Here is a 26,084-nt window from a genome sequence, read left to right on the forward strand (position 1 = left end):
CTTGAGCAGTGATCTATGTGCTATGAAACATTGGATACCAACATTAACATGACATGTATGTGTTGGCAGATGAACAAGATAGAGCTAAAGTAGTTGTAGTGCAATCCATATCTTGAGCACTGCTCTGTCAGTATGCCCTAAATATCTTAATTATATGACCTTCATGAAGGAGACTAATTATTTTAATTAGTCCCAAAAGGTTATTTTCCTCTTTTTAACTCTGTTATCTTTAATTGAAGTTGGACAGTTTAAATTTGTGAGTGGATTTTTAAATATATTATGGCTAATGTCAAGCCCTTGGTCATTCATGTTGCCTCACCATTGCTAAGGAAATAGCGGTCTTGTTTTTTCAATGCGTATCAAAATAATTTGTGTATCTGTTGTCTGTTTATAGAAAGGTAAAGTTAGCGAGGACATCAAGATGCCTTAAAACCTACAGAAATGGTGACAGTTTCTAGTCAATTAAAAAAGCATATATTGGCAAAGCCAATAGGTCTTATCTATGCAATTATGTATTAACCATGTTGTACACCAGGGGTTCTATTACATTAAGGGCACACTTTCCTTGTTTACACCTAGGTGCACCTGCAAACAGGTGCACAAGAGTGCACACCCCCATCACACGAGGGAATGCCCTCTTGAGATCGCGCTGGCGCCAGAGCGATCTGCATTACAGAAGGGGCTGCACAATCGTCTGTCGCCCCTTCTGTAATACCAAAGTGCCCTAGGGCACACAAAGTGGGCGCAAACGCCCATTGCACTCCGGGAGCATTTCAGCAATATGGGCCCTGCATGTCTGCTTTTCAGCATGGCTAAAAGTTAGTAGGGTAAAGGAAAGTGATGTGGTGTTGAGTGTTATGTAGTGGCATAGAGTGATGCAGAGTTGAGTGGAGTTGTTTAGAGTGTTCTGGTAAATCGTAGAGGGAGTACAATGTTGTAGAGCCTGAGGGCATAACATGGAGTAGCATTGTGTGGCTTAGAGTGTCAGAATGGAGTAGATCTTCATAGATTAGAATGGTATAGAGTGTTGTGGAGTGACAGAGATGGACTAGAGTGTCAAAGAGTGGCGTGGTGGTAAAATACAGTGGGGCAGAGTAGATTGGCATAGAGCGCATTGGCTTTTAGTAGATTGTTGGTGAAGTGTGTAGTAGTGTAGAGTAGATTGTTTCAATGTAGAGTGAGGAGGTGTGGACTGGTTCAGAGAAAAGTGGAGTGGAAGGATAGAGTGCAGAGGTGTAGAGCAGAGTGGCATAGAATGATATAGAGTGTAGTGGCATGGAGTGCAGAATAGATTAAAGTGGTTTTGAATGCCGCAGAGTGTAGTGGCGTAGAGTGCAAAGGAATGTTGAGTGGCATAGAGCTGAGTGGTGCAGAGTAGAGTGAGTTTAGGTAGATTGTCATTGAGTGGAATAGAGTGGCCTAGAGTGAACTGGTGTAAAGTACAGTGGTGCAGAGTTGATTGGCATAGAGTGCATTGGTTTTGAGTAAAGCAGCATAGAGTGCAGTGGCATAGAGAGCAGTGGCATCGAGTAGTTTGTTTCAGAGTAGAGGGGAGTGGCTCAGGGTAGTGTATAGTGGTGCAGGGTAGAGTGCAGAGGTGTAAGGTAGACTGGTGGCGAGTGCATTGGTGTAGAGTACAATGGCATAGAGTAGTGGTGTCGAGCGCAGTGGTGTAGAGTGCAGTGTGGAGTGGCATAGAGTGTACTGGCGTAGAGTGGAGTGGTGCAGAGTAGAGTGAAGTGACCTAGACTGAAGTGGAGTAGAGTGCAGTGGTGCATAGGAAAGTGGGATACAGTGCACTGGCATAGAGTAGAATGGAGTAGAGTCAAGAGGCGTAGAGTGCAGTGCCATGGAGTGCAGTGGTGTTTGCACAGTGTGGAAAAGCAAATTTTGCCATGTTCTGTGTCCCTACGTGTTCCCCATCTTATGTTATGTGTGCATGATTAATATGCATATGTATTCCCCATGTTTGATTAAAGACGCAATTACAGTTGTGTCCATCCCTAGTATGCCAGTTCCCAGTTCTCGTGAAAGCTACGAGTATTAGGCCTATGTAAAGTTGCGTTGCCACGTTTCTCAGTGTGCACGTTATTTCATTGTAAAATCCCCGTTTCTAGGCCTCAAAAGGGCCCGGACACCAGATTCAGCTCCTGTCTCCTGAGCCCTCGCTGAGGAGCGATACAGCCCCCACCTGTATTCCTGACCCTTCACTTGCTTCCTGCCTCACAGTGCCCGGCTCAGCCTGGCTCTGCCTGCTAGTCTGCCAAGAGTATGTTATGATTCTAGTTATCAGTCCAGCCCTCCTTCTCTGCATTCCTAAGCTACTGAATCGCATCAATAGTTTCAGTCATCGTCTAGCCTTTACGTCTCCATGTAAGAGAAATACTGTATTAATGGTCATTTCATATTCTTCAACACGCACTACATGTAGAATAATGCATGCACCAGTCTTAGTGTCTGTTAGCCTTTACCCCGATAACTTTTGGATTCTATCAACATGTTCTCTAAACATCAGATACTAGATAGTGTTTAGGTACATGTCGCCCTGACTCTCCAGACTTCAGTCTCTGCTCCTAGTACAGAGTTCATAGCCCCCAGCTTCTCCTAGTAACACGTCATTGTCAGTTTGCGCGCACTATTAGGTTAGAGGTCCCGGCTCCTTAGGTAGCCCCCTCCATGTTTCCGCCCCATTTATGACATATTCTGTTATGTTTACATCACATGTCTATGTATACGCCTCCTGTTACACCCACTTTCACCCTTATCTTTCGCGACTGCTATTGACCACACCCACTGCTCCGCCTATTGTATGTATTGTAGTGCAACTGTTTTAGTATATATGCTTGTGTACTGTTATTAAAGTTAGCGCGCGCTCATCCCAGATCCAGCCCCGGCAGCTGCCGGGCTCTGCCATCCTATTCCTGTGCAGGTTGTCCTGTTCCTGTCCTTTATGCTGTATTAAACCTGCAAACTCCTACTACCTCGAATCTTGACTCTTATTTATTGAGCTATCTGTTATTGCTATGTCCAGTCAAACCTAGATCCGGTATTATTTATTTATATACCACATAATGGCGCCCGAACAGGGACTTGCCCTTTCCCCACGCGCCGGTGAAGCCACGTATGCCCCCTGACCCTCTGCAGCCGTGACGGAACCATACCGGCCACGTGCAGATATTTCTGCTTCAAGTATCCCTCAGGCCCACGGAGGAGACGGAGGTTGCGGTCCAGCATCCAGACGAGGCGGTGGAGGAACGCGGCGAGTCCCGACCAGAGCCCAAGCCGAGAGTCCGAGGTATCCGGAGGCCCACCCGTAACAGAAGTCCGAAGTCCGTCTGTCCGGCGTCGAAGCAGTCCAGTCTGAGGCCTTCCGTTCTTGCTGCCCGGTGAGTACCGTTGCTAGGGTAGTATCTGGACAGGGTCAATCTAATTGTCTCTGGTCCGTGGGGTTTGGTGGTACACAGATCCCAAAACGAAGTGTCCACTTCGGTGGATGCGGGTCCTGACGTGTCTCTTTATGAGACCGGTAAGTTTCGTACTGTTTCAGCAGTGCATCTAGTCTCTGTTCTAGCCAGTTCTGTTCTCGAGAAAATTCATGTATTCTGTTTTCCGTATTCCAGGTAGTATTTTGTCAGAACTGTTATTTTAAATGTTCTTCATGTATTTTAATGTCGTGGTATGAGAGTGGTGTAATTATCGTGTTCATTTTGTATTGTATTGTGTCTAGATTACAGTTCAGTCATGCCTTTATTTTCTAAACTACGTCAGTTAAAAACCAGAAAAGGTCTGTTAGAAGCAGCAGTTCCTGTCCCGCCTAGGGACAGTCCAGGTCATTTTATGTATCAGAAGCATGGCATAAGTGCCATATTATATCTAGATTTATGGGTAGAGTACACCAAAGAGTTAGAAGAAAAGTATAGATGGCCCGTATCAGGTACGTGGGATGCCGAGTGCATCATGCGAGTAGAAGAAGCATTATGGAAAAAGAAAGCCAGACAGTCACAGAAAGATGCCATCGAGTTATGGCGCAAAGAATCTCATAAAAGAACCGAAAAAGAAATCAGAAAGTCAGAATTAAGTAGAGAATCCTTAGAACGAGCCCAAGAAAGGGAATTAATCGAGATAGGTGAACGAGTTAAAACCGAACAGTCAGACAGACAGAGGAATGCCCTCATTAAGGGTATGTATCCTCTTCTTGCCGAGGGCTTGCCAAAAGCGACCCCGGAGGCATCCAGTAATTTTCCGCCACCATTAGTTCCGACCAAGCTACGTCACAAACCGACCGCAGCTGATATTTTCATCTCGTCCTACTTGGACGACACAGTCCCAGAATATGCAAATCCTGTTCCGTCAGTCCCTGTAAATCATGCAATTCCTGCTCCTCCAGACACCGGAGTACCTGCCACGGTACCCCCGGTCCAGCCTACATTACAATTTCCCGCCGCGCCAGTACGAAGAGTATCAGTCGACGATTCCAGTTTAGGGGCCGCAGGAGGAGGTCCTCCTGGTACCCCGCCACCACACCAACGAGTAACGTTAGTCGAGTTACATGAATGTGCGTTACAGCGTACGCCCAAATATAAGTCCGTTGCAGATATCCGACGAGCTCTTACTGAATGCCGCTATGATCCAGTTGCAGGTGATGATAGTACAGTTATATATTCCATCCGTGTAAGACGGGTGACCGGGTATTTGGACACCCTACCGAATATGAAAGAAGATCTAGACAGAATATATCGTTTCATCCGTACAGGGGATGATCCAGAAAGTATTGGCGAAGCCATGTCTCAAAGGAAAGCTGAGATCCAGCTCATGCTATTAAAGTTTCTGATTAATTGTTTAATAAGAGAACAAGATTACCCGTCCAAAGATCCGGCCGAAATGAGAATCCTGACAAGGTGGAGTGATAATATAGCCGAGGGTAAACACAGAACTATCAGTAGTATAGAGAGTATGTACAAGAGAATTCGTAAGGAAATAATAAAGTTACACGAACAACGTAAAGCAGCACAAGTAAGCGAGAAAGAGAATGACTCTTCTACTGAAGAGGTAGACGACGAGAATCCCGCCAGAATAGCGTATGTAGGAAAATCTAGATTTCCAGACCGCCATTTACGCCTAGAACACAAGTCAGTTTTTCATCACCCAGCACCAGAACAAGGTTCTCTAGAACAAGTATTTCAAGCTATCGATCATATTCTGAAATCACGAATCGGTTATAGTAAGTTAAGTACTATGCATGAACAAGAACTAGCCCGATCAGCAGTCCGATGGATTACTGATTCTACCACTTTTCCAGACGAAATAGTGGCACAAATGTTTCTGAAACTGCCCCCAGCCGAGCAACGACTGGTGGGTATGTATATGATCCAGCACCTCATTACTCTGTATGAGGGTCAACATTCTGATCCAGGTCCGTTACACGATGTCCTGAACGAGTTACTCCAGTATAGATGGAAAGGTTTAGGTACCGATTTAATTAGTGTCATTCTAGAACAGCGCCACAAATATAGAACGTTACTGAAACCGCATTTTGTTCATGTCTCACCTCCAGAAAGTAAACCCTTTTACATAGACAGACAGAATCCGTTACGAGAAGTACACCCAGTCAGGACAGCAGATGGTGAAATGCAACGAGTGTTTGTTTACACTCCGATTACAAAGATGGAACTCTTAGAGATGAAGAAATTAATTCCCTGTCATGACAAAGATCCAGCAGGGTTCCACCGAGAATTAAAAGACATGCTCCGTATGGGAGAATACACGTATCCAGATATTATTAAAATGCTAAAGGTCCTGTTGCCCGCAGGGGTATACGAGAAACTCAAGGAAAAAGAATGGGAGGTGGGAGAGAAAAAGATCGATTGGGCAGTTCTAGAAGCTGAAGATAAGATACGAGTACCAGGTACTGGTCTTGGAGAGAAATGTAAAGAATTACCTGAATTGTTAATACAAGTTTTGCCCAGGTTATTAGCCACTAAAAAGGAAGACTGGGATGCAATCTCAGCCTGTAAACAGAAACAAGACGAAGACACTAGTGATTTTTATTCTAGATTTGAGAAATGCTTTATTATAAACAGTGGCTTGAAGACGAGTAGCGAGTCGTACCCTCATCTTTTTGTTACTAAATTAGTCGAGAATTCAAGTCCACAAGTTAAGAATCGAGTTTTGAAAGTCGAAAGTACATGGCAAGCTAGTACCCCGTCCCAGATGTTACAGATGCTCCAATATCACCAGAATAGAATCAGAGAAGAGCAAGATCATGAAAGGAAACGTATGAAAGACACGAAAATGAAAGTACTAGTTGCACAATCTGTTCCTCAAGACAGTCAGAAGAGGGGTCCGAATCAAGCCAGTCATCCTGCAGCTCCCGTTAAAGGGACCTGCAATTATTGTAAACAGCCAGGTCATTTCATAAACGAGTGTGCAGTTCTGAAACACAATATAGCTACTGGTAAAACTAAAGAAAGACCACGTCCGCCTAGACAAGAACAAGTTTCACAGACTTCTCAGCCACAGAATGCACAACAGACAGTTCCAGCACCGCAGCCTATTGCTGCAACACAGCATGTTACACAGCAGATGTACCAGTATGCACAGTCTGAGTATCCAGAGTATCAGCAGTACTCATGAAACAGCCTAGAGAGGGAGGTAGGCTTGCCTCTCATCGAGATTCCTGTAAATCAAGAAGGTCCCTATGTTCATAGTCAAGTACTAGGGAAAGACAGAAAGTTTCTGATTGATACAGGGGCAAGTAGGACGACCATCAGTCACGCCGAAGTTCCAGGGGCTCCGCTCTCAGGCTCTAGAAATGTTTCCCTTGGATTTTCAGGAAAGCCTATTGTAAACGAGATATCTAAGCCAGTTACTCTAGAAGTAGGTCCATTGTACCGCACTACTGATCTGTTACTTACGAAGTCATGTCCAGAAAATCTGTTAGGTATTAGGACACTGAAAGAATTAGGTGCAGTTATTTGCTGTTCCCCCGAGGGAATACGACTGTTTCTACGTGACTTCAAGGGTCACTATGTATTACGAGATTTTGATCCGAGATTGTCTAATGTTCCGCAGCATCTATGGGCGCAAGGTCCAACTGATGTAGGTCTTATGCAAATCACACCCCATCGTGTGACTCTCAAGCCAGGTGTAGTGTTACCACGAATCAGACAGTACAGATTGCCACCTGAGGCTGTAGCAGCCTTATCAAAAATTATTGTCGAGCTCATGGCTCAAGGAGTAGTTGTAGAAACTGACTCCAATGTATGTAATTCTCCGATCATTCCAGTCATGAAACGTACTGATCCAAATGCACCCCCAGTATATCGATTAGTGATTGACCTTCGAGAACTCAATAAATGTATTATTCCCCAGTACCCAGTTGTCCCAGATATCTCTTCCCTATTGACAGCCAATTATTCCGAAGCCTCATTGTTTACAGTCATAGACCTCAAGAACGCGTTTTTCAGTGTCCCCATTCATCCAGACAGCCAGTTTCTTTTCGGATTTTGTTTAAATGGAAGGAGCTATATGTTCACACGAGCTCCTCAAGGTTTCACAGAAAGTCCTAGCATTTACAGTCAAGCACTTAAGAGACAACTAGACAACATTCACATGCCAACAGACACTGCCCTGCTCCAGTATGTCGATGATCTACTGATCACAGCCCGTTCTGAACGTGCTTGCGAGCGAGCATCACTTACAGTCTTGTATTTCCTTGCCGAGATGGGGCACAAGGTGTCCCCTTCGAAGCTTCAATTCTGTGTCCAGCAAGTGATCTACTTAGGCCACTTACTGTCCAAGTGGGGTAGGCAGTTGACACCAGACCGTATCCAGTTAATAACGAGTCTTCCTCAGCCCAAGACCCAGAAGGAGGTACGTGCTTTTATCGGCCTTACTTCTTACTGCAGACAATGGATTCCTCAGTATGCATTTCTAGCTAAACCACTAATACAGTTAACGACACAGGAGGCAGCCGTATCGACTGTCCTCCCTTGGACATCTGAACATACACTTAGTTTCAATGAGTTGAAGAAAGCCTTATGCCAAGCTCCAGTTCTAGCTACACCGAACTACAGTAAGCCTTTTACACTTTTCGTCACAGAACGCGAAGGTACAGCATTATCTGTTCTCACACAAGATCAAGCAGGACAATACAAGCCCTGTGCTTATTTTTTGAGCACATTAGATCCTGTAGCCCAGGCTCTGCCTGCGTGCCTCAAGTCAGTTGCAGCCACAGCACTAGCTATCAGACAAAGTGATTCCATAGTATTAGGACATTCCTTGACAGTACAAGTTCCACACTCTGTGGAAGTTCTTTTAAATCGAACACAGACTCAGCACTTGACAATTGCACGTTTAACAGGTTATGAACTGACACTGTTCCAGCCACACATAGAAATCAGACGCTGCAACGTTCTAAATCCTGCTACACTATTACCGTCAGTTAATTCGAATCCTGCCACACATGACTGTGTGGAAGTAGTTAACACCATGACAAAGCCAAGACAAGATCTGACAGATATTCCATTACCAGATCCCGACCTGACACTTTATGTGGATGGTTCATGTATGAGAACAAGTACAGGAGAACTAGTAGCCGCGTATGCAGTGACTACTGACACTGAAGTTATAGAAACACACCGTATTGACACCCTGTCTGCTCAAGCAGCAGAGCTAGTTGCTCTGACACAAGCCTGCATACACGCTAAGAACCTGAAAGTTAATGTTTATACAGATTCACGCTACGCATTCGGAGTTGTACACGACTTCGGAGTGCTCTGGCAGGAGAGAGGTTTCATGACTTCTCATGGAACCAAGATTCAGCATGGTCTCCTTATTCAAGCTCTGTTAGATGCCATACATTTACCGACATCTATTGCTATCATGAAGTGCAAAGCACATACGAAAGTTACTGACATTATTTCTCAAGGTAATGATCTAGCAGATCGCACAGCCAAGCTTACAGCACAGACTCCAGACATTTCAGTTAATCCGACACAGACACATACTCCAGCTCCGACTACCTGTATGACAGTTAAGGACCCTACTCAAGATGTCATAGATATCCAGTTACATGCTACTCCCGAAGAAATCAAGAAATGGTCCGAACAAGGAGGGGTCCAGACAGATCAGGGATGGGTAACGAAGGGTAGAGCCACATGGTTTCTCCCCGACTCTATGGTTCAAGTCATTATCAATACCGCACATAGTCCAGCCCATTTAGGAGAAAAAGCTATGTTAGACAGTATCCAGAACATTTGGTTCAATAAGCATTTACGAGCTGCAGCCAAGCAGAAAGTCCGTACCTGTATGATATGTTGCCAGTTCAATCCAGGTAAAAGTGTCCCGGTGGAACAAGGTGGATTCCAGCCCCCTGACCACCCTTTTGAAGTCCTCCAGATGGATTATATTCAGATGGAGCGATGTCGAGGTTTCAAGTATGTCCTTGTAGTTGTATGCGCTTTGTCCAGGTGGACAGAGGCATATCCAGTTCCAGATTACACAGCCGCGACCACTGCCAAGCAGTTGGTTCGTGAATTCTTCCCCCGTTACGGACTCCCTAGGGTCGTATATTCTGATAACGGCCAGCCATTCTCATCTGAGCTCATGAAACACATCTCCCTGTTGTTAGGGTACCAGTGGAAGTTCCATTGTGTACGCCATCCTGAAGCAGCCGGTCTCGTAGAGAGACATAACCAGACCCTGAAAATCCGCATTGCCAAAATATGTAAAGAGAAAGGTGTGGACTGGTTAGTAGCTCTGCCAGTGGCTCTGTTTTATATGCGCATGGTCGCACATTCCAGATCAGGTCTGTCCCCGTACGAGGTCGTATTCGGCCGCCCCCCTAATATGTGGGGTACACCTAGACCCCGAAGTATTACCGATGTTTCAAGTAATATGCTGACAGATTACCTAGCTTCCTTGATGTCTGCCCTACACTCTTGTCGTTCACAGGTTGCCGCCGCATTTCCAGACAATACCGAGGGGGCACCGCATGAAATCGTTCCCGGAAGTCTGGTTCTTGTAAGGAACTTTGATCGTTCAAGTCCGCTGGAGCCTCGCTGGAAGGAGCCAAAGCAGGTCCTCCTGGCCACCCGTACTGCCGTCAAGCTGGAAGGCAGGAAGGGGTGGGTCCATCTGTCTCACGTGAAAAAGTTTTATGGACTAAAGACTGTTTCCAAGAACATTTCCGAGGATTTTAAGGATTGCCAAAGTACTATTCTTAAGGACTGTCCCGCAAAAGACAATGATACAAATCCCTCCCTGTTAGAGAAAACTCCGCAACAGGAGTATAAACTAAAATTAAGGTCTAGTAAAATAAGTCAGCCAGTTTGATTGTCTAAGTCCTCCCCTAGGTGAAACGGTTAGACCGGTTTCTGACATGTATAAAATAGACCCCCATAGTGAGAGAGTTAGTCAAAACTCAATCCGATGTATCGTTTTTCTAAGTTTCATATTGTTTTTCAGCCTCATGATTACCTGCACAGGTTATGCATTTTATTTGTGTTTTCCAGTTTCTCATGTAAATAAGTCTTCTATTGTTACAGTAGAGCACACGTTTAGTGATCTGCCTCCTCATGAACTATCTTATCGTCTTGCTATGCGTAATAATTCCTTTATCCGCATGTTACATTATTCACACCAGACCAGCAATGCCACTAATTGTTGGGTGTGTGGTCGACTCCCCCCTTTCCAGACACCGAAGGGAGTTCTGCCACTCTTTCCTTATCCATTTTCACATAACGGTTCATGTGGAGCATGGTCCACGTTAACGTCATCCTCAAATGATATGTCCTTTCTTAACAGTACATGTTTTCCAGACAAGCAAGGTCTTCCCCACAGAACAGGGTTAGATCTAGAAAATGAAGTTTATAATTTGGGTAATTATTCTTCGAATCTCATGGTCCTGAATGTTCAGTCTGATACTACTCCAGACTTACCTGCTATGTCAGTACTACCAGTCAAAGGTGAATTATGTGTCAGAAATAATGGTTCCGTACATGTAGGACATAGTGATTGTACTACTATTGTCAAGTATAGTGACAGTGGGAACTCTATTTTCAAAGCTTCACGTCATTCTTATTTTGTTTGTGGTCAGACCGCATATGTTCGTCTGCCCCTCGATTGGGAGGGAACCTGTTACATTGCCTTCCTACTGCCACCAGTTTTTCTAGCCCCACCTGACTATCATAGGAACTCCCACCTAGTACATACTAGACACAAGAGAGACCTCCCGATTGTCGATTATACTGAAACTGCTCTAGAGCAATACATAGATATCAATAAAGGTGTCTTCCCCTACTTAGGTACTGTCGTGAATAGTAAACTGATACGTAGATTAACCAGAACACTTGAAGCAGTAGTGATTGAGACTACCTCTGCTCTAGGTAACTTAACCGAAGAGCAATCTTTTATGAGAATTGTCGTGCTCCAGAATCGTCTCGTCCTTGACGTCATACTGGCCGATAGGGGCGGGGCATGTAGAGTCATCGGATCTAGTTGCTGCATTTTCATTCCTAATAACGCGCCGTCTGTTTATTCAGCTATAACCAGACTCCATAAAATTGCCCATCTGTTACACCAAAATCCAGGCACCTGGACATGGTCCAGTTGGTTCTGGAATATAATTTCCGCCTGGGGATGGAAAGTATTGTCCTTTCTAGGTATTGCAGTAGCGATCATATTCAGTTGTTGCCTTTGTATACAATGTGGCCCTGCGATTTGTGGCATTTGTGCTACCTCTTGTATTCTTAGTCCCAAGTCCCGTTCTAAATCCCGTTCCAAGACAATTCGAGACGAGCAAATGATACTGTATGAAATGATAGATGGTATCATGAATATTGATGTTTCCTGATGGAAACGTAGTGACAAGGAGGGAATGTGGAAAAGTAAATTTTGCCATGTTCTGTGTCCCTACGTGTTCCCCATCTTATGTTATGTGTGCATGATTAATATGCATATGTATTCCCCATGTTTGATTAAAGACGCAATTACAGTTGTGTCCATCCCTAGTATGCCAGTTCCCAGTTCTCGTGAAAGCTACGAGTATTAGGCCTATGTAAAGTTGCGTTGCCACGTTTCTCAGTGTGCACGTTATTTCATTGTAAAATCCCCGTTTCTAGGCCTCAAAAGGGCCCGGACACCAGATTCAGCTCCTGTCTCCTGAGCCCTCGCTGAGGAGCGATACAGCCCCCACCTGTATTCCTGACCCTTCACTTGCTTCCTGCCTCACAGTGCCCGGCTCAGCCTGGCTCTGCCTGCTAGTCTGCCAAGAGTATGTTATGATTCTAGTTATCAGTCCAGCCCTCCTTCTCTGCATTCCTAAGCTACTGAATCGCATCAATAGTTTCAGTCATCGTCTAGCCTTTACGTCTCCATGTAAGAGAAATACTGTATTAATGGTCATTTCATATTCTTCAACACGCACTACATGTAGAATAATGCATGCACCAGTCTTAGTGTCTGTTAGCCTTTACCCCGATAACTTTTGGATTCTATCAACATGTTCTCTAAACATCAGATACTAGATAGTGTTTAGTTACATGTCGCCCTGACTCTCCAGACTTCAGTCTCTGCTCCTAGTACAGAGTTCATAGCCCCCAGCTTCTCCTAGTAACACGTCATTGTCAGTTTGCGCGCACTATTAGGTTAGAGGTCCCGGCTCCTTAGGTAGCCCCCTCCATGTTTCCGCCCCATTTATGACATATTCTGTTACGTTTACATCACATGTCTATGTATACGCCTCCTGTTACACCCACTTTCACCCTTATCTTTCGCGACTGCTATTGACCACACCCACTGCTCCGCCTATTGTATGTATTGTAGTGCAACTGTTTTAGTATATATGCTTGTGTACTGTTATTAAAGTTAGCGCGCGCTCATCCCAGATCCAGCCCCGGCAGCTGCCGGGCTCTGCCATCCTATTCCTGTGCAGGTTGTCCTGTTCCTGTCCTTTATGCTGTATTAAACCTGCAAACTCCTACTACCTCGAATCTTGACTCTTATTTATTGAGCTATCTGTTATTGCTATGTCCAGTCAAACCTAGATCCGGTATTATTTATTTATATACCACAACAGTCAGGGTGGTGTTGAGTGTAATGGTATGTAGTGCAGTAGAGTGGCTTAGAGTAAAGTAGTGCAGAGTAAAGTGCAATGGCGCACAGTGCAATGGAGCAGAGTGCAGTATTGTAGATTGTTGTAGAGTTCCCAGGTGTAGAGTAGATTGGTGTAGAGGGCATTTGTGTAGAGCACAGTTGTGTAGAATGGGGCATAGTAAAGTGATGTAGACTGAAATGGTGTAGAGTGGTGTAGAATAGAGTGTTGCAGAGTAGAGAATAGTAGTGTAGTGTATTGGTTTTGAATTAAGTGATGTAGCGAGCATATGTATTTAGTGCAGTGGTGTAAAGTGCAGCAGAGTAGAATAGAGTGGCCTGGAGTGTTGCAGGGTAGAGTGGAGTGGTGTAGAGTGAATGATGCAGACTAGAATCGAGTGTCATAGTCTAGTGTTGTAGAATACTTTGTTTTGGCATAGAGTGCATTATTACAGAGTAGTTTAGAGTGGACTGTCATAGAGTGGTGCAGGGTAGAACATGGCGGTGTAGAGTGGAGAGATGCCAAGTGTAGTGACATAGAGTGTAGTGGCTAAGATCCTGGAAAAACAACTAAATACAGTGCTGACTGACTACTTAGATGCTAATAATCTGCTGGACACCTCCCAGCATGGCTTCCGCTCACGCCATTCCACAGAATCTGCCTTAATCCTTGCTACCGAAGAGATCCACAGGGTGGTGGACGGGGGGGAGGGCGGTCCTCATGCTCCTGGATCTATCGGCCGCGTTTGACACCGTGAACCACATGATTCTGGTGGAGCGGCTGAGGGATGTAGGGCTAGGGGGGACCGCCATGGCCCTCCTGTCCTCCTTCTTGGAGGCAAGAGAGCAGAGGCTGTTCTGGGATGGTCTGAAATAGGACCTCCCATGCAGTGTTCCACAGGGGTCTGCCCTCTCTCCTACAATGTTCAATCTCTACGTCACCCCACTGGCTAATCTTATCAGGAGGCATGGTTTCGTCCTGGTCTCTTACGCTGATGACTCACAACTTGTCATCTCTGTTACCAATCAGCCTGAGACCATAGCAGCCAGGTTCCATGTCTGTCTCACTGAGATTATGACCTAAATGAGTTACAGCTTCCTGTAAATAAACACAGACAAGACAGAGGTGATGGAATTCGGCCCCTGTGGAACAAGTCCTGGTGGCCAATCAAGGCTGGTGAATGCCCCCGCCCGGTAAATAAGGTTGGGGATCATCTTTGATGATAAATTGAACTTTGGTGCCCAGGTAAACAGCCTAACCTCATCATGCTTTTTCTTCGAAAAACTCTGTACATTTTTTCCATACATCTCTCAAGAGTTGCAAAAGACGGTGATGGTAGCACTCTTCTTATCCAAGTTAGACTACTGCAATGCCCTATTTCTGGGCATCGACAAATTCCAACTGAGAAAATTGCAGTCCTTACAAAATGCGGCAAAGCGATTACTCCTGGGTATACCCAGAGGACAGTCAACCTCTGCAGGAATCAAATCACTCCACTGGCTTCCCATCAAACAGCGTGTGGAATTCAAATCTCTCAGCCTTGTGCACAAAGCAATATATGGCGGTGGTGCTGAGGACATTCAAAAACTGTTCCCACCATACATTCCTCCACACTCTCTTGCCTGGGTCTCATTAAGACCGCAAAGACCAGATGGGCAAGATGGGGGGGGGGGCAGGGCGATATCACAATGTGCAGCAAAGCTTTGGCACAAACTGCCACTATCCATGAAACTTCAATCCAACTTGCAGCTCTTCAGGAAGAGTCTGAAAACCTGGCTGTTTACGTCCGCATAGGCCCATGTCAACACAGTGCACTGTTCCTGTCCACACACCCCAGCGCCAAGACGCCACGGCAATCGAGCACTATATAAACATATAAACATAAACAAACATCAACATAGAGTGCTGTGGCATTAAATGCATTGGTTTTGAGTAAAGTTATTGAGTGCATTAAGTGGCCTAGAGTGGAGTGGCGCAGAGTGCAGCGGTGGAGAGTTCAGTGTTGCCGAGTAGACTGTCATAGAGGGCATTGGTGTATAGCAGAGTGGCATAGAGTACATTGGTGTGGCATAAAGAGCAGTGGGGTAGAGTACAGTAGTGGAGAGTAGAGTGCAGTGACATAGAGAAGAATGGCGTGGAGTGCAGTGGTGTGTAGTGGAGTGGCGTTAAGTGTTGTAGAGTATAGCGGTATAGAGTGCAGTGGCATAGAGTGCACTAGTTTTGAGTAAAGTGGTAGAGTGCAGTGGCACTGAGTGGAGTGACATAGAGAGGATTGTTTCAGAGTGGAGTGGCGTGGATGGAGTGTTGCACTGTAGGGTTCAGTGGAGTAGAGTGGCATAGAGTGCAGAGTAGATTAGAGTGGCGTAGAGTGGTTGGAATAGAGGACACTATCATAGAGTGGATTGGCACAGAGTGTACTGGCATAAAGTGGAATGGTACACAACAGAGTGTAGATTGTAGATTGTAAATTGATACTTGTATAGCGCACTACTCACCCGCAAGGGTCTCAAGGCGCTTGTACGAATACCGCTGTGGAACCCATCCTGGCTCTCCCTGTGAGGTGTCCACTCCTGGGCACCCCCAAGGTGGAGGCCAGGCATCCTTAGCGTTGTGGGGGCCGTTGTGGAGATTAAGCAAGCTATTGCCCAGAGTTGCAGAGTGGGACTCCATGATTGGAATAGGCACCGAGGCGAGAATTATCAGGTCCGTGGAATTTTGAGCCCAAGACCCGCCGAGGCGGGGAATTGAACACTGGTCCCGGGCTAGACCTCTGCATCAGGGTCTGCCGCTCTAACCATTGAGCCACACTTCTCCACAGATTGGAGTGGCATAGAGTGCAGTGTTGCAGAGTAGGGTAGCATAGATTGAAGTGGACTGAGTGGAGTTGTGTAGAGTGCAGTGGCACCTAGTCTAATAGTGTGGGGTAGAGTGCACCTGCGTAGAGTGGTGTATAGTTAAGAGGCATAGAACGCAGTGGAGTGGTGTGAAGTGTGATAAAGTGAGGTATAAATGGTGTGGTGCATTGGCAAAGAGTACAGTGGTGCATAGTAGAAGTGTGTGAGAGAGAGCATTGGTGTAGAGGGGTGTAGAGTAGAGAGGCATAGAGTGCTGTGACAGTGTGGAGTGGTGCAGAGTAGAGAACTTCAATTGAAATGACTATTACTTTTGCACAGACATTCAGTTTTAATGCTGAAGGTATACAGCATGCAAACGTGTATAGGTGGCAATGTCATCACCTAATGTATTGCTTTGTATTAATCATAAAATATTTGTTTCCACCACACATCAGTATTACTAAAAAACAATGTGCTTTATGTGCACTATTCTAATTCTGACATATTCGGAAATATCTGCACAGTTTATTTACACTTTTCTTGTGTGCTAGAAAAAAAATAACATTGTAAAACCTTCCTCAAGCACACCCCCAGTAGCCAGCATATTTGTCGCATGGGAGAGGTGTGGCGCTGCGGCCAGGGCGACTGACGCTGGATTCTGGGGATCACGGTTCAATCCCCGGCGCCAACGGCAGATTAGCCCAGCACCATGTAACTTTGGGCAATAGCTTGCTTAATCTTCCTGACGCGCCTGGAGACCCTTACGGGTGATTGTTCGCCCTTTACAAATGTGGATTATTATTATTATATAAAACCTCTCACTTTGAAGTCAGAAAAAGAAAAGTAAACACCAAGCTACCTGGAAGACAGGGCATGACATTTGGCCCCTGTCCTTGAATGCTCAGCAAATGTGACAAGATAGAAACAAGATTTAAAGGCCTGTTTACAGAAATCTAGTACTGGTGAAAGAATGCAGTATGTAAGGGTTGGGCAACGGAGGGGACAAACTCAAGCTGGACAGCCTAAAGCAGAAAATAAAAAGCAAGCGAATGAGAGTTACATAGCCAATGGTAAGCAATGGTTGGAAAGCGTTCCAAGGGAAGCTTTCCGAATGTCCTCAAGATGTCGTTGGCAAACCAAACCGCTATGCTTCCTGGGAGACTTTGACCTCAAAAAGGAAGTCTGTAAGAAAAGTAAGTCCACACAAGCGATTTGTTTGAGTATTGAATGTTGGAATTTGTAAGGCTTTGCAAGGTCATGGTATGTTCTTTATTATATCAACGAAGACCACAGCCACAAGAGGATATCACTTACAAAAAAACCAGTTTTTCTAAATTTTGCTGCATAACAGCAGCTTTCTCTGATCTGTGCTGCATTAGAAAATTCTGAGGGGTTACCATGAATTCAGATACAGAACCAGAGGAAAGATTTCAGATAGAAAGTGGGGTCTTTTAAAAAAAAAATATATATATATATATGATTAATTGTTCTTGTGTACGTGAAATTAAGTGAAATTTAGTGAGCCGTGTAAGCCGCAGCGATCCAGGCTTTATTCATTCAATTGAGTGTGCATAAATTCACAATGTTATTCTGTTCCACTGCACCAGTCATATTTGTCAATTTATTATTCAGCACTGAAAAACTGTCATTTTGGTGATGTGTTCAATACAAACAAAGAATAATTTGCTTTTCTTTGCAGGAGGGGCACACCCCAATTCATGCTGCAGTGGATTCTGGTAACACCGAGAGCCTCAACCTGCTCTTGTACTATGATGTAGCGGGCGGTGGAATCATTACTAATGATGCTGAGCCTGATTTAGGCTTCTGTGATTCAGAGTACAGAGACGACGACCCAAGTACCAAAGCAAAGCCTGTTGTTTCTGCGAACCTCATCAACCACGCTGACAATGAGGGCTGGACTCCTGCCCATATAGCAGCATCGAAAGGTTTCAAGGTCTGTTCCCCTTAGAGTATCATGCTGTAGTGCACAGGCTAAATGCTGGTTCATTTGATTCAACTATTGTCGCTGAAGAAGTTTGTTATTATTGAAGTACATCAGTAGAGCAACTAGAGGCAACATCACCACACTAGCCAACAAACACCATGCTACTTCTTACTCAGTTGATAAGGTCAGCCTTGGTGTTTGCAGAGCTAATATGGCTCTGCAATGATGCTGAAGCAAAAGACGACCGTCCAATATTGTTTTGACTTCGAACCTGCACAACAGATAACAGTTAATGTTAAATCTATTGACGTATGTGCATGTAAAATAATGCAAAAAAATTCACAGATGTAACATTTATAAATTTACAATCAATCTGTTTTTCCTATAATTTACTGCATTTAAATGATACATCACAAAATTGCAAACACACTTCGGTTTGGGAGGTTTGGTATGTCACCGTGGTGGTTTTCCACTTTGCTCCCTGCTTAATTATATCTAATTACAGCATAAAGCACAGATGAGGGGTTGTACAAGCCTCCAAGTACGTGAAGTCGCCCAAAAAACGATAAATAAGAATCCTGAACTGCTTATATATGCTACGTGCATTCGTACAGCACATAATATTATATGCATCAGCGCAAGATTGTGACTGTATAAGTTAATGTATTCAAGAAGTCTGGGAACTGAATGTTATTGTTGAACTTGAACATATAATACGTTTGTAAATAATGGTGAATGTGACATTTTCTGGTTTATCGATTATCTGGCACTGTAGCCTATCTACTGAAAAATGAAAGTTTTGTCAGTCAAATTATGTTTATATCGGGTGTGACCCATAAAGCCATATAAAAACAGCAGAGCAAATTAACACACTGTGCGAAAGGGCCTCTTTTTGCATGCTCACCCATCTATTTTGTGAACTGTTAGTGCTGTTTTCTTATATTTAAACTCTCCAAACTGGGGCACTGTTGTCTAGTCTCCAGTGCATGTTCTCTAACCCCTGAAACCTGTAAAAACAAGCTAACCTTAATTGACATATTTAACTTTCCAGTAAGGTCACAGTACATGGTGTAAGAATATACTCCAATGGTACAGAAAGTTAAATGTCACCTGTGGACTTCAACACCTATTGTGCCATTCACTAGGTGGACAAGAAAAATATGGCTTTAGGCCTATATGTTAGCCTGATTCCTGCAGTTTTTAAACCTACAGGCAGATCTGCCAAAATAAACGTGGAATAAAAGGGGAATTCTACTTTGAAACAGTAACTAAGTCACTCCTAAGTAAGCTTAGTAGCCCACGAAGTAGGGTTTCTGGTATTTATTAAAACACAACTTTAATGTTTGCTTGTTCCAGCAGTGACTATCCCCAAAAGTTATTTTCACTGTTAGAGCTGCTGCTAGTTCAATGAAGAAAGATCTCAGCCACAGTTAATGTTAATTTTGTATATTGGGGTTGGAATACACTACAGTGAAAGTCCAATCACTGTTTTTAATATTTATTGATTACAATTCAGTTCAATGTTGGTTTCTTGATGAATATTCAGGAAAGTCAGTTAAAAAAAGTTAGACTTCCTCACTTGAAGCCCCTGTTGGCTAATTAGCATTCACCTACCTGCATGTGGCCTGTCAGTGCTGCTTTGATAAGGTGGCAAATATTGCCCTCAGAGCAGAGACAATGGCTTTGTCCTGGCAGATGGCTCTGAGGTGGGTGGGGAGGTATGAATATATATACTTTTATAGTTTAGTGATAAGGAGAAATGGAAATGGATGTGAATTTATAGAGCGCAAATTGCTGCCCGGGGGCGTCCAAGCGCTGGTAATAGAGGAGACCTCGTGAAGTGACTAGCAGAGAATCAATGAGGAAGGTTGAAAAGAAATGTCTTTAACTGCTTGCGGAATACAGAAAGGTTGGGGTTGGTTCTAAGGTGGAGGGGAAGCGTGTTCCAGGTCTTGGAGGCATTGTAGGCGAACGTCCTACCGCCAGACCTAGACTTTTTTATTCTTGGAATCGTGGCCAGACCAGTCTGGCTTGAGCGGAGGTTTCTATTGGGTTGGTAGTGGGTGACAAAGTCACGGGTAATCATGGGTCCTGTGTCCCAGAAGGCCTGATGGGCAAAGCACATGGCCTTGAAGAGAATTCTCTGGCGCACTGGTAACCAGTGAAGGCTGACAAGTCCGGCTCTTACTGATTGCCTGCGAGGCAGTTCAAGCAGTGTGCGGGCCGCGCAGTTCTGCACTGTCTGTAGTCTGCGTATTCTATAGTCAGGGGCACCTAGGTAGAGCACGTTGTTAAAATCTAGGCGGGACTGTATTAAGCCCTGGATGGCCACCTGCTTAGCCTCCATGGGTAGAAGGGGGAGGATCTTTTTTAACATCTTAAGGAGGCCAAAACAAGTGGCCGAGAGTTTAGTGGCCTGGGTATTGAATGAGAGGGATCTATCCAGCCACACTCCCAGGCTCTTGATGTTGTCCTTGGGTGCTGGGGGGGTGCCTAGACAGGGGGGCCACAGTGAATTGAAGAAGCTGGGATCGGAAGGGCCCAGGAGCATCAGCTCAGTTTTGTCGCCATTTAGCTTAAGGGATGAGGAGGACATCCAGCTCTTTACTTCCTGTAGGCACTCTCTAAGTCCGCCATTTATTGGCCTCTTGCGCCAATGAGACCACCAGCTGGGTGTCGTCCGAGACCCAGGAGAGCCTGGAGGATACGATGAATCCAAGTTTGCGTGCATGGTCCGTGAGTGTGGGTGGGCTACTGAGGGTGGGGGGCCACCAGGTGTCATTCCAGGCGTCGGGTGAGGGCCTATGATGAGTACTTCTGTTTTATTGGTGTTGAGTTGTGGGCAGCTGCTTTTCATTCATTTGGCGATAGCTACCATGCCTTCTTGGAAAATGTGTTTGGCTGCGTTGGATAGGGAGAGGATGAGTTGGGTGTCGTCTGCGTATGAAACCATGTCCGTAGGTTCTGACGATGGGGGCGAGAGGAGCCATGTAGACGTTGAAGAGCATTGGGCTAAGGGAGGACCCCTGTGGGACTCCGTAGGTGGTTGGTGGCGGGTCCGGGAGGAAATGGGGAGAGTCTGACCTGCTGCGTTCTGCCGGAGAGGAAAGAGTATAACCAGTCTAGCGCCTTGTCCCGGATACCTGCGTCGTGGAGTCTGCGTATTAGGGTGCAGTGGCATACGTGTCGAAGACCACTGAGAGATCATTGAGGACGAGGGCTACTTTATCTCCTTTGTCCAGTAGGGAGCGGATGTCGTCTGTTGTGACGAGGAGGGCTGTTTCTGTGCTGTGGTTTTTTTCTGAAGCTGGATTGTGATGGGTCGAGGATGTTGTGCTCTTCGATGAAGGTGGTGAGTTGGCTGTTGATGGCTTTCTCAATGACTTTCTCTGGGAACGGGAGCAGTGAGATGGGTCTATAGTTTTTGAGGTCTGTGGGGTCCGCCGAGGGCTTCTTCAGGAGGGGGTTGATCTCGGTGTGTTTCAAGTTGTAAGGAAACGAGGCCTTCGCCAGGGAGCCAACGCAAAGGGTACTCTTGGTACAAAACCTGAAAAGATTCAACTTAAGCAGGACTAATCTGGGATTGTATCTGACCTGTGCTCCATTGCGATCGGCCTGAATGTTTGAATTTGACCCGGTGCAGCACAACCAGCTATCCCGAGGTGGCACTTTGTGCTTTTAGGCGCTATTTTGCACTTTATTCTTCAAAAATACCTAACTCCGGTTCTACTTGTTGGATTTTTGTTGTTTTGGTCATGTTTTATCTATTAAATTCTGCTTTATTTTTCTAACCTGGTGTGGGATATTTTTGTGTGTTTTTTTCACTGTTCTACTATTTGATGTGGTACACAAATACTTGACTACTCTGTGCCAAGCTACCAAGGGGTTGAGCACATGTACATTTGGGGTTTGCTCGTGCCTTATCCTACAAGGATTGTGGTTTCTGCCTGAACAGGACTTGCACCCCAGTCAACCAGTAACACAGTTCCTTACAGAAACCCATGCATGCTAAGGCTTTTTTTCTTTGATTATTACACAAACTTGAGTTTGACTTTTTGTACCCTTTTGTTCTACAAATAGTGTTGCCCATTATTGAGCAGCTTTATTCAACATGTTTTAAGGTGGTGTTGACAGTCAAACATGCCACAGGTCACAAACCAGTCACGCGACCCAAGTATTTAAAAACAAAACAGTGAAATGGGCACTGGGTTTAATGACAGGCACACAAATGTGTTCGCATGGGGTGTAATTGTCAGTTTAGGTAAGAGTGTCATGATAACATTTGTTATGTAGGCAGTTTCTTCCAAACACTGGTGTGATTGCATTAGAGGTGGAGGTTGTTTCAGTTATTACGGTTGTCCACATGTTGTCAGCACGGTATCAGAATGCTGTTTTGGGTGATAGTTGATCTCTTTTCCATATCCACATTTCTTAGTTTTTTAAAGCACTGGCAAAGGTCACTGGTTTCAGCATGCAGTCTTTAGCTGCTTCTAATTCGCATGGTTGGGTGTTTTATGGTGTTTTTGGTGTTTTATGGTGTTTCTGGTGTTTTGTAGTGGTAGGAGAGAAAGTGGTTCTATTCTCTCAGTACTCTGTAAACACTTTTTCTAATGTCTGTGCGTTTACAATAGAAGGTGGCACTTTTTCCATCAGTTCTCGTTTCCTATTTTACATACATGTTTATTTTTTCTGTAGCTTCTCTCCCTGATGGACGCATGCTGCCTGAAATGCATTGGAGGAACATGAAATGCTATTGAATTTAATGGATACATTTCATTAGAACTAAGATGGGTGTTTTATTATGTGTGCTTCGTCTCTTATATACACTGGAAATTGACCCACTGGACTAAACCCTTGCAAATTTTGATGATCTAGAGCAAATTTATATAATTTGATTCCACGTCGTTGAGACCATAGCAATCACTTTTGTATCAGAGGAGAGTTTGACAACCGGAATGCCTCTGGCAGTGGTCTTGAAACATTGCCTGATGGGGCTCATATTATTTTACAGATTCTAGTCACGTTTTCTGTAATGTTCCTCCTTCAGCATCGGTTTCAACATCTTTGATTGACAATTAATCTATCCATGTTGGCAGTGTTTGTTTTTTTCTGTTGTTACTTTTAGAGTATACTTGTATCATGTTGATTAAAAATAATTATGAACACTTGCAAATTAAGTAATGTTAGCCTCCTAGGAGCTAATTAAAATGTAAAGAAATGAGAAGTATTGATCGTTGGACAGCCCGCAGATACTCCTACACCAAACCTAATAAATCTGCAACACAGCATTAAATAAACTGCATCCTGATGAAAGACAGTAAGGGGGGGGGGGGTGTAGAGGTGCTCTGCCTTACATCTCAACTGTGTGTTTCAGGATAATTCTGTCATCAGAAGAGAATTATTCTGGGGTTGCTGGACATTCTGCCACAAATTTCCTCAGGTCTCCGAAGCTTGTCAGCTCGTAGGAGCCTTTCTAAACAGTAAGGGGGGTTAGGAGCATGCTGCCGCACATTCCTGCACAATTACCCCTTTGCAGCCTGGTTAGTGTAGTACAGGATTTCCCGCTTGCATCATAGTTATTTTTTTTTACCAAAGCTGGTGCAGTCCTTGCCGCATCTCTGGACAGATGCGTTTCTAGATTATTCTGTGATCAGTAGAGAATTATTCTGGGGTTGCTGGACATGCTGTCAAAAATTTCCTCAGGTCAGTACCACTCCTTTTCCTAGGGGAGCTTCCCCCCTTCCGCTCCCCTAATGTCTGTCTGGCAATAAAAACCAACATGGTTTTTTAGGTGTTAAATATTTAAAACTGTGCATACAATTATCTTGCTCCATGTTTTTAAACACTGTATCAGTGCAATTATCAACATATTGGAATTGCAACCTATGCGCTGTCTGTAAACTTAGTTTGTTGACTATTTTTCCTGTAATTATCAACTGTATATTAAACATTAAGAACTTTCTTGTGAGAAAATGCCCAGTTGCATGGTCATACCCATTGTTTGTCTAATTGTATTGCTGGTATTACATTTATACGTACTTACATGCCATTACATTTAAGTAAAGTACTGTTATGTGGAATAACCAATCTGAGAAATAATGGAGACATAGTTCCAGATATCTAGGAGGGCAGATCTAAAAAGACCGTTTCAATGTTATTGACTTCAGGTTTTACTTGCCATGTAATATTTAAAAACATATTTAACAACCTAACCATCTTAAGATGGCATACTGGCAAACTTGAAATATTTCAACCAAGTAACTGTCACTTTAAAAGCTCAGCATAAAATTATTGTTGACTAACTTGTTAGCATTGACGTAGCCCCTACATTATGGTCGATTAGTAGGCAAATGTGGTATTGCATCAATAGCATTGTTACAGGAGGTAGCAATGATATTCATAATGCTTTGCCAGAAGTAGCAGTATCCACCAGACTATGACTTGCCAGAGCACTCAATGATGGAACCATCAGTATCACTTCTCATCTGATAACTCTATTTACATGGTCATCAATATCATTGTTCCACTACAATGTCTGTCAGTGTTGGTGCCTCGAGAGTGCCTAGCTACCACCAGGACAGAATTGGACACTAAATTCAGAAATTGCAAAAAGGTTCCGACCAGCACCACCCTGCAGGAAGCCACAACAAGAATGGGGCAATGGGGCAAACATGAGTCATGGCATCCTGCTCTGAAAGCAGCCCCCTACTGTGTAGCCTACCAGAAAAATGCCAGAGTAATAAAGGGCCCTCTCTAGCCCTGGTTGCCACAGTCTGCAACCACTGCCCATCAGCACCAGCATCACTAGGGTCCATGTTCATATCCGGAAGTGTGAAATAAAAGATTACCTAAAAAGAAAATATATAGAGAAATTGCTGCTTTGGGAGGGAGTGTTTTCCTCATGATTATCAGTTGTCCTATGAAGAGAATGCCCAGTTATCATTACGTAATTGGACATTGTGTGCTGTGATCTGAGAGCAGTGATCACTGCTCTCTTTAACCATTGCACCCAAATGGGATGCAAAAGAACAATTAAATTAACTTCAGAATAAGTCACTATCTGAGAATTTCATAATTCATTAAACAGAGTATATACATTTCTTGATATTAAATAGTAAATTTGCAAACTGTTCCAGCAGTATTGCCACTACCTAAATGTCAATTTACTACATTTGACTGTTTGAACAAATATTTTATGATTGACCAATTTCAACATGCATCAAGGTCATCAGTCCTTTCTTTTATTAAATGTCGCTTCCTAGATTACCAGTCTAATATTTCCACACGCTACAATTAAAACAAATGTTCAACTATCTCTTCATAACTTATATCTCACCAAGCTGGTTACTTCAGTGGCATCCTTGGATCTAAGCCTGTTTACTTATAGAATTAGATTTGTAAATATCCAAACATTTTCCAGAAATTATTCAACACAGTACTTTGATGCCTAGCCCGCCCCCTCACCTGTTCTTGCTCACAGCCTCCTCTGTTACAACACCTGAGACCCATTCTCTTTACTGCGCAGCTGATTACCATCATGATACTCCAGCTGATTACCAGGGATACTTTCACTGAGATTCTCTTCTAAGAACTGCCCTACTCTTTGTAATTCTTTAGAATGATCAATCTCTCAAATTAAAGAAGGCATAATACCTCAGCAAGAGAAAGGGGCGGTGATTTCCCCTTTAATCAAAAAACCTAATAAGACCCCAACTAATTCCTGGACTGCCAATAGTCATAAAACTATTAGAGAAAGTTTTCTTTAACCACTTTCAAACCAAATTAAGGCAAAAACCTAGAGTTAAATTTGTTTCCCGGTTGACCATGGCATTAGAAAGGCCATACTTGATATCCGTGACATACCATTGGAAGAAAAAGATAAAGTGAATGAGTATATGCTCATCTTTCTGGATATCTCCACCACTTTGCCTCACAGTGGGCCACCCTACCGTTTTACAAGGGTCTTTTACGATATAGCAGATATGAAAGATATCTCCCTGACATGGATTATGTCATTTACTATACTTTAGGCTTAAAATATTAACCATGGTTCTCTTAGGTGTCATTGGAATATCACAGGGGTTCATGCAGATCCCTTGTTTAAAATATATTGCAAGTTTAAGCTTTTATGTGCATGATACCCAAATCCCCTCTAAGAATAGAGCTGAAAATGTATTTGAATGATCAAAGTGACCACATTCATCTGCAACCT

General features: G+C 44.0%; 1 protein-coding gene across 4 annotated transcripts in view; it reads left to right on the top strand.

The window, feature by feature from the left end:
• CTTNBP2 (cortactin binding protein 2) overlaps nt 1-26,084 on the top strand; it is a 671,065-nt gene that overhangs the window by 438,609 nt on the left and 206,372 nt on the right. For all 4 annotated transcript variants that reach the window (XR_013606931.1, XM_078674334.1, XM_078674335.1 and 1 more), the window contains one exon: nt 17,627-17,881. Coding sequence is in view for 3 of the 4 variants with exons in the window: in XM_078674334.1 (XP_078530460.1) it covers nt 17,627-17,881 (255 nt within the window). In the remaining variant the exon portion in view is untranslated. The remainder of the gene's footprint in view (nt 1-17,626; nt 17,882-26,084) is intronic.

This window comes from Lissotriton helveticus, chromosome 1_1 (genome assembly GCF_964261635.1).
Source record: "Lissotriton helveticus chromosome 1_1, aLisHel1.1, whole genome shotgun sequence".
In the NCBI taxonomy this organism is placed as follows: Eukaryota; Metazoa; Chordata; class Amphibia; order Caudata; family Salamandridae; genus Lissotriton; species Lissotriton helveticus.